At 40.6% G+C, this 9756-nt stretch overlaps 1 protein-coding gene across 2 annotated transcripts in view; it reads right to left on the bottom strand.

The window, feature by feature from the left end:
* Positions 1-203: 203 nt before the first annotated feature.
* The window catches only part of LOC114655910 (tubulin alpha-1A chain-like), a 28476-nt gene continuing 18923 nt past the window's right edge, over positions 204-9756 (bottom strand). The window contains exons 1-3 of one of the 2 annotated variants that reach the window (XM_028807200.2): positions 3720-3968; positions 2539-2687; positions 204-1396 (exon numbers count right to left, since the gene is read on the bottom strand). In XM_028807200.2, the coding sequence (XP_028663033.2) occupies positions 413-1396; positions 2539-2687; positions 3720-3840 (1254 nt within the window). In that variant the 5' untranslated portion in view covers positions 3841-3968 and the 3' untranslated portion in view covers positions 204-412. Of the gene's footprint in view, positions 1397-2538; positions 2688-3719; positions 3969-9756 lie in introns of those variants that run through there. The other variant, XM_051931071.1, reaches the window with a different exon arrangement.

Here is a 9756-nt window from a genome sequence, read left to right as displayed (position 1 = left end):
GGGACAGAGCCTAAAATCAATTCCCTTTTTAAACCTTCTTAACATAATTATGACATTCACCTTGGGATACCATCAATTGGAGAAAAAGTGACAGTGTATATTGTGACGGGCCATGCATTATGCAAGGGATTGTCTGTGACATATTTCACAAAGGCGATCGTTTTTAGTTTTGAGAATATAAAATATCTAACCATGTATACACCTTTTCTGTTTAAAATCAAACCATTTTATTGAAAAATAATTTATTTTGTTATTCAGAAATAATTTCCATTCCAAGGCTGTAAATAGGCTGTGTATTAACAATATCTGGCATACATTTTACATTTCTTTTTGAATATCTTTTTTGACAAAAATGCAGATAAAAAGAATGATGCTAAACAGAGAAAAGTAACAATATGCATTTCTTGTTCTTTTAATATTCTTCTCCTTCCTCAGCTTCACCTTCATCACCCACACTGTCTGTTCCCACCTCCTCGTAGTCCTTCTCCAAAGCAGCCATGTCTTCACGAGCTTCGGAGAACTCTCCTTCTTCCATTCCCTCTCCAACGTACCAGTGAACGAAGGCCCTCTTGGCGTACATGAGATCGAACTTGTGATCCAGACGGGCCCAGGCTTCTGCAATGGCAGTAGTGTTACTCAACATACACACTGCCCTCTGTACCTTAGCCAGGTCACCACCAGGGACAACTGTAGGAGGCTGGTAGTTGATACCCACTTTGAAGCCAGTGGGACACCAGTCTACAAACTGGATGGTTCTCTTGGTCTTGATAGTAGCAATGGCAGAGTTGACATCTTTGGGCACCACATCACCACGATACAGCAGGCAGCAGGCCATGTATTTTCCGTGTCGTGGGTCACATTTCACCATCTGGTTGGCTGGCTCAAAGCAGGCATTGGTAATCTCAGCCACAGAGAGCTGCTCATGGTAGGCTTTCTCAGCAGAGATGACTGGAGCGTAGGTGGCCAGAGGGAAGTGAATACGAGGATAAGGCACCAGATTGGTCTGGAACTCAGTGAGATCAACATTGAGGGCACCATCAAAACGGAGGGAGGCTGTAATGGAGGAGACAATCTGGCCAATAAGACGGTTCAGGTTGGTGTAAGTGGGGCGCTCAATGTCCAGGTTTCTGCGGCAGATATCGTATATGGCCTCATTGTCTACCATGAAGGCACAGTCGGAATGCTCCAGGGTTGTGTGGGTGGTCAGGATGGAGTTGTATGGTTCCACAACAGCAGTGGAGACCTGAGGAGCTGGATAGATGGAGAACTCCAACTTTGACTTCTTGCCATAGTCAACAGACAGACGCTCCATCAGCAAGGAGGTGAAGCCAGAGCCAGTGCCACCTCCAAAACTGTGGAAAATGAGGAAACCTTGAAGACCTGTGCACTGGTCAGCCTGAAAAAACATAAATTACATGAAGTTTACAGAAAGAACTATACATAATTGAACACAGTCATGATTTCACATCAAACACCACAATTTTAAACAGTTTTGCCCATAATCTGGCTGAATCATGCACTCAATAAAACAAACTGTTCGCTTGTTGCCCTGCAGGGTATCCTTTTCAGACTCAGTTCAGTAAGGGAACAATCACATCCCATAGCTCTACTGTGACTTAAAAATTGATTTGATGTGGGCTATTCACATCAGATATTCCAGGCATATCCCACTGGGGAAAACTCAGGAACAGACCTATGTGACACTTGAATGATTATTTTTTTTGGTGGCCAGGAGAAGCTGTAAACTCTTATTAGAAATAAGGATGTTTAGTCAAAAATTGTAACCACTGTGCCACTGTAAACAGAAATTGAGCAACTACTGTATCTGAAAAGGATGGTCTGCGGCACTTTGGTTTTGGTCCCCTGGGTCATGGACATTTTGTGAATTTCTACCATTAATGGGACATGACTAAGAACTGAATGTCTAATTAGGATTAAATTCCTAGCTTCTATGTGCCCACAATTAATTTACAATATAAATGCTCCTAGTTTGAAAGTTTTTATTTTAGGTGAAGTTGTTTTTTTTTTGCTAATTCTTCAACTTGCCACTAGATGTCATGTTTGCCAAGAGAAAGATTTCACACACATTGCTGGCAGAGTGGAGTGACAGGTGGCTTCATTTACATTTTTCTTTTATAAAAAGCTGGTTACATGAGGTAACACCAATTCATCCCTGTCTGAAGATAATAATCGCACTGAGTTTCACAAGTGGAGAAAGAAGTGCAGCTAAAATATTTATTTTGCCTTCAAAGAACAAACTGTACTGCACACCCTGAATTGCATATCTACAGTATATCTAACAGTAGATGCGAAAGAGATGTAACGTTAGTTTTGTCATCATTGCATCACACAACACACCTCACTCACTTAGACTGAATAAACTAGTAGAAGAATAAAAGCTTCAGCTGTACTGTTCAGGTGAAGGCAACTCCTCTTAAAGGAATGGCACAAACTAACATTTCATATAAGTTACCCAGGTATAAAGAAAGTTGACGAAAATTTTAAAATGATGTCTTGTGACTATAGCAAAGCTCTTACCAGTTTTCGTGTCCTGTCCAGGACCAGGTCAATGATTTCCTTGCCGATGGTGTAGTGTCCACGAGCATAGTTGTTTGCTGCATCCTCCTTCCCTGTGATAAGCTGCTCAGGATGGAACAGCTGGCGGTAAGTTCCTGTGCGAACTTCATCTGGAAAGTAAACGTGGTTGGTTAACTTTTTTTTATATTTGTATGCCATTTTATGTCACATACTAGCAGAACCTGTTTAGATCAAGGTAGGGCCAAGCTCTGAACTATGTTAACACTATTACATATTAACACTATGTACATTATGCATAACTGTACCAGAACAAATAAAATTTGTCGCTTGATATTTATAAATAGCAACCAAATGAAATATCTATCTATCTATCTATCTATCTATCTATCTATCTATCTATCTATCTATCTATCTATCTATCTATCTATCTATCTATCATTAATCGTTTCAAATCTTTATCTGAATAAAAAGTCTAATTTGGCTTTCCTTATGTGTAAATATTATCCAAATTATCCGTTTTAGTATGCGTCTGCTATTTTCTATTCTGACTCACAAATGAATTATTTGAGAAGTTGAAGAAGATGAGCAAAATCACAGTAACAATTCTCCACTTTAGGACTTTGTCAAAATAAGAATTGAAAGAGTTACATTGTAGTCTCGGCTGTGGGAGTGCTGCTGCCTTGCAGTTAGGAGAGGTGGGTTCTCTTCCCGGGTCCTCATTTGCATGTTCTCCCCGTGGTCTGCGTGGGTTTCCTCCGGGTACTCCGGTTTCCTCCCACGGTCCAAAGACATGCAGGTTAGGTGCATTGGCGATCCTAAATTGTCCCTAGTGTGTGCTTGGTGTGTGGGTGTGGGTGTGTGTGCCCTGTGGTGGGCTGGTACCCTGCCTGGGGTTTGTTCCTGCCTTGTGCCCTATGCTGTCTGGGATTGGCTCCAGCAGACCCCCATGACCCTGTATTAGGATATAGTGGGTTGGATAATGACTGACTGACTGACATTGTAGTATAGTATTAAAGAGGTTGGACTTGAATCTTTGAAATCACAAGCCAAAAATATCACTGCAAGCTCATTGTGTGACCCAGAGCAAGTCACATAACTTGCCTTCTTGCTCACTGTTCCTGTCTTTATAACGTATTTGTGATGATTATTAAGGTTCAGTGTACATTGTTAAGAATTCTTACCGATTACAGTGGGCTCCAGATCCACAAACACTGCCCTGGGGACGTGCTTTCCAGCTCCCGTTTCACTGAAGAAGGTGTTGAAGGAGTCATCTCCACCCCCAATGGTCTTGTCACTGGGCATTTGTCCGTCCGGCTGGATCCCATGCTCAAGGCAGTACAGCTCCCAGCAGGCATTGCCAATCTGGACTCCGGCTTGGCCGACGTGGATGGAAATGCACTCACGCTAAGAAAGAAAATGTGAATGATAAATGAGAGTGGATATTTCCATGTTTAACTTGTTTTGTATGTCAGAGTGTTACGAAACGTTTTTACTATTTTAAACTGGTAGGCCTATATAAGTATAATGAATTGAAAAGAAAAAAAATAATTGCGGGCGGCACGGTGGCGCAGTGGGTAGCGCTGCTGCCTCGCAGTTGGGAGACCTGGGGACCCGGGTTCGCTTCCCGGGTCTTCCCTGCGTGGAGTTTGCATGTTCTCCCCGTGTCTGCGTGGGTTTCCTCCGGGCGCTCCGGTTTCCTCCCACAGTCCAAAGACATGCAGGTTAGGTGGATTGGCGATTCTAAATTGGCCCTAGTGTGTGCTTGGTGTGTGGGTGTGTTTGTGTGTGTCCTGCGGTGGGTTGGCACCCTGCCTGGGATTGGTTCCTGCCTTGTGCCCTGTGTTGGCTGGGATTGGCTCCAGCAGACCCCCGTGACCCTGTGTTCGGATTCAGCGGGTTGGAAAATGGATGGATGGATGGAAAAATAATTGCATTGAAATCGGTTTACATTTCCTATTTGCCACTATGTAGGAGTATATGACACGGCAAGGTCTCACGTTTACCATTCCTCCCCTGACCCTTGTGTAACACGTCTCTCAGCAGTGCTCGGCCAATCAGGCTGCGTGTTTCATCTTAAATAATCTTCTGGGAAGTTATTTATCATGAAAAATAAACACGGATGAGACAAAGTCTTTATAATTATAACTGAAAGAATCTTGTGTTCATTTTAAGAGTTTTACTTTAGGCTCAGACAATTATAACTAATGTGTGTCGTGTAATTACAGTTAGAACTAGACAATTATATAGTGCGGTATATATATATATATGAAAGGGCTATGCAATGCAATGAATTAATGGAAAATTAACTAAATAGTTCACTACACTAAAACAGAAGAGCAAAGAAAAGTAAGATCTGGTTGAGAGGGAGTTGTCTAGTGATCTGAGGATACATTTGACAAGAACATTATCATGATCAAAGTGTCAAAGCCCAGATTTCAGACATTGTCAGGAGCACGTGTTTGTTTTTGCTGTAGTCTTGCGCACCAATTGCATATAAAGTAATTGTTTATTAATATTAAAAATATGCTGTACACCGTTAATATTCACTCGCACACATTTAAGGACCAGAGACCTTTTTATATCGTTGATGAAGATTTGATGCTAGTCACCTCATTTTATATATGAATGCAAAAATGAATAAATACTGTAAACCTTTTTTGAAAATGTGCACAAATGTACCGATTCAGCATTCATTTTAATAAAAGGTCACAAAACCTTATATGTTGGCATAATAAAATGTCCAACACCAAAGAATATCTTTAATTCTTCGTAGATTGCTATTAATCAGTGGCCTTCTTGAAGATGCGCACCAGCTATCAATCCCACTATCCCGTCTGTAGCTGCACGTTATGCTAAAATGGACACTTTTATTTTATTAAAGAATTAAACTATTATTAAATTAGGAAATTATCCAGCATAATTACTGTCAAAATACATTCAACTCTTTTTTCCACAGTACAAATAAAATGGCAGTTAAACATATTTTAAACAAGTAAATGTTTGTACGAGTATATTTACATGTAAGCAGTGTTTCAGCTTCCAATGTCATTTGATTGTTCCAATTTGCAGTACAGTATTTTTTGTATTGTCAGAGACGCTTAATCATGTTGTATTAAACAAACAGAAGAATAATTTAAAAATATTACGTTAAAAGACTGTAAACCTACAGGAAACACTTCAAATCTGTTTCTAACACCGTATGGGTAATTATTAAATAGATTTGTTTATGGTGGATTCAACTGTAACTTTAACACTTAAAAGTAATGTTTAGCAATATAAAGATACACTAAAGACACTCGTTTATTGTTCTGAAATAATTGTAAAATATATACTATTTACAGAAGTTCAATTTGGTATTAATGAAGACATAATTTTTACTTTTAAAAGCACCACGGGTCTATTCTTCTGGACGTTTTTGACGGCTAAATGATTGGCAGTTCAGCAGGGTCAAGACGATTCATCAAAAGGCGCAACTTTAAATTCCACACAACAGCTCTACACTGCACAGCTGAAATGACCTTACAAGTCTGGCTAGGAAGTCAGCCTGTGTTTAAATCGAGACTTTGTGAACTTCTAAAGTCTGAATGTTACCCCGTTTGTGTATTTGATCACATTGTCAAATGCTTTATCCGCTATTTGTGTTACTTAATAAAATAAGCGATGCAGCCAGCAAATCTACATCTGTATAGGATTTCTCGTCCATACCAAATTTTCGTTGATCGCACGATTTAATATCAATAAGTTCATTATGAAAATTCTTAAAGAAGGCTAAATAGACACTTACAAAAATATGTCACACCTAGTAAACTACTTAATTCGTCATCCTTTGGTCATTTCTTGCACCAAATTCATGACTGTCTCAAATCCTGTTCTAATATCAGTATACATGCATAAAAGGACAATCGAATTTGTTCGGTTACGTGAAATCGCCTCAAACTTGTTCTCTAGTCGCGTCGATCGCATCTACTTACTTTGCGAAAACGCTCTTTAAGAGACTAATGGTGTCATAATCTGAAAGGTAGAACCCGCAACAAGCTGACGACAAAGTGAACTCACCATTGTGTATTGGTTTGTCTTCTGTCCTGGTTGGTCTGGTGAGAAGTCGCAAATGACCAAGTCGGGCTGCCGCCGCTAGTTATAGAGGCTGCCAAGGAGCATCTGATTAGCAGGTACCTGCTTTGTTGTTGGTAACAAGACCGGGAAAGGCGCTCTTCCTCGGAGACGCGCGTAGCAACGAGCCGCAGTCCCCACTGACACAAAGGGGTTAAATGGGCGACATTCCTACGAGCATGATGACCAACACAATGAAAGGCCGGTAACTACCAACACAGGGCAACACGCTCGGGGCAATGTGGCAAGCGCACATTCTCTATCCGCCCTTGCGTGTGAATCTGGTCTGACAGGTGGGCAAGGGTCGATGATATGTGGGGGCGCGAAGGGTTCAGTGGGTTATGTTGTTTTATCGGCGGGAAGACACACACACACACACACACACTGCCGTGTTCTATGAGCTTTCATTCCAACTGAACTGTCAATGCCTAAAGAACGCAAATATTTCAGTTCAGAACAGAGTCTTGAATCACATCTTTTTGTATAATGTTTGCATGTACTTTATTAGTTTAGCCTTCTCACTGGTAACGGTTTTCCTCACAACTTTCAAAATACTGTTTTTGTTATTTTGTGAAATTCAGTGGTGCTTCAGCTGTACATGGTCCATAATCAACCTTTTGCTTAACATCTGCTGAATTCTTCACTCATATCATGGCCTGTGAGAAGTCTGTGGATTTTCCTCCATACTTCACAGACATGTAGATACTGTATGTAGGTTAGGTTATCTGTCTGTTCTAAATTTGTCCAGTATGAGTGAAGGTGTGTGTATGTGTGACAGTGGCCTAAATTGGACTGGTATCCCAGGATTCTTTCCCCCCTTTATGCTCAGTCTCACTAGCTCCTCTTACCTTCCGATTGGATGAGTATGTTATAAAATGGACAAAAGTGACATGGACTGCTTTTGAATATAGGAGGTGGGAAGCTGCTCTTGCATATTTAATGGCTGGGACAGAGAACATTATATACACAGGGGACATTTTACATTGTTTATTTGATGAAGCATGCATATATTAAAATGAAGGCAAACTATTGTATTTCTATGGGTACATTTTGTAAGCTTGCTTCTTCCATTACATGACGGTATTTTGGCAGCGCCAGGAACAAGTCTGAGTTTTCCCTCGAATAGATCTCAAACACAGTGCTCACTTACACATGTACACCAGGACAATTGAGAGTTTAATTTGTGATGTGGATGGAAAATTAGAGTGCCCTTAGAACAACACACACACAGGGAGAGCATGCAAACTCCACACAGGCAGTAGGCACATCTCGTATTTGAACTCTGTAGTCTGGAGCTGTGGGGCATCACCATTTACCACTGTGTCGCTGTGCTGCCTTTTGTAAGGTTAGACCGCCCATTTATCAATGTTGTGAGCCAGCTTAGTCCAGGTTACTGTATTAAACTATAAGAACATCCTTCCATCCATTATCCAACCCGCTATATCCTAACTACAGGGTCACCGCAGTGCACACGCACCAAGCACACACTAGGGACAATTTAGGACCGTTAATCCATCTAACCTGCATGTCTTTGGACGGTGGGAGGAAACCCACGTAGACACGGGGAGAACATGCAAACTCCACGCAGTGTGGACCCAGGAAGCGAACCCGGGTCTCCTAACTGCCAGGCAGCAGTGCTACTATTGCGCCACCGTGCTGCCCACTATAAGAACATACTTGATGAAAACATGCAAGGATGTTAAATATAAAATTCTTTATAGTAAAACCATCTTATATTACAGATACTGTGTCAAGTCACCCCATATCCTACAATAAGAAAATTCTTCAATCATATTTATTTATGGGCATTGCAGGCATCTTACTTTTAAAACCCAATCATATCTGGTTACAGTTCTTCTTTCCTTCATGATTAAATGTTTTTTTTTTTTAATGGAAATGATCTCTTGTGTTGTAGGAAAATCATTCCTCAAAGAAAGTTTATTATTGCAAAAATATGTTCTTGCATTGTCAATTTGTCCATCCATCCATCCATTGTCCAACCCGCTGAATCCGTACACAGGGTCACGGGGGTCTGATGGAGCCAATCCCAGCCAACACAGGGCACAAGGCAGGAACCAATCCCAGGCAGGAAACGCAAAGTGTTATTCATACTTACTGCACAGCAAAATCAATAGCATTAAGTGAACTCTTATACTGAAAAATATAAATATGGTAAAAATGGACATATATATGCATTTAAATTTCTAATGTACTGTAACTGTAATCTGGCTGTATAGTAATTGTTTTACTTAAGGTTAAAAAAGGAAGAAACTGAAGGAAACATGTTTCCATGTCCTTTGTCAACAGGTGAAAGTAGTTCACAAAAGTAAACAGGTTATTTTTTTATTTGTGGTATTGTGATTAATTAAATTTAAACATGAAGATGACAAGTGCTGTCATTTCTGTACTGGCTTTCATTTGATTGAACTCCATACAAACTTTGGTGCAAAACAAACCTGGGCAGATTGAGTCAGTTTAGAGTGCGCCATCCCGAAACGCGAAATCACTCAACCTCAGCTCCCTTTCTATAAATTTAAACTGATTCCTAGGTCCTGGCCCAGACACTGTCTGAGTGAACTTTGAATGTTCTCCCTGTGTCTGCATTGGTCTTTCTCTTCTTGTCCAACCACACCCAAAGACACACAGATTACGCTGAGTGGACACCCTGAAGTGGCCCCGTGTTAGTGGACCCCCGTCATAGTCGATCTCTATCTCACACTCTGTGCTGCCAAGGAAGACACCAGCCCCTGTAGTCCTAAAATGGACTATGATGGAAGTGAATATGAATGGAAGATTGTTAAGACCTGTGTATATGTGTATGTGTTTTGCTATTGTAGGATCAATGGGTAAAAGAAGCTTTCATGACCAAGAAAAGAAAACTCACAGTCGACTCTGTAATCTAAATAATAGCATAAGAAGAGCTAAGGAGAAACAATTTCCAAAAAGTGACGGACCGTCTCTCTAAGGTCAGGCATACATATTTTTTATTATTTGTCTGATTTTGGACCTTAATGTTCTTCTATTTTGATGACGTTTTGATTTGGAAATGATAAAATAAGGGACATCTCTATGGAAGCAAAATGGAGTCATGCATGTAAATTAATCCAC

Source organism: Erpetoichthys calabaricus, chromosome 8, assembly GCF_900747795.2.
Source record: "Erpetoichthys calabaricus chromosome 8, fErpCal1.3, whole genome shotgun sequence".
Taxonomy (NCBI): Eukaryota; Metazoa; Chordata; class Cladistia; order Polypteriformes; family Polypteridae; genus Erpetoichthys; species Erpetoichthys calabaricus.
Note: the sequence above shows the minus strand (reverse complement) of the source record. Positions and strands in the feature narration are given on the sequence as shown.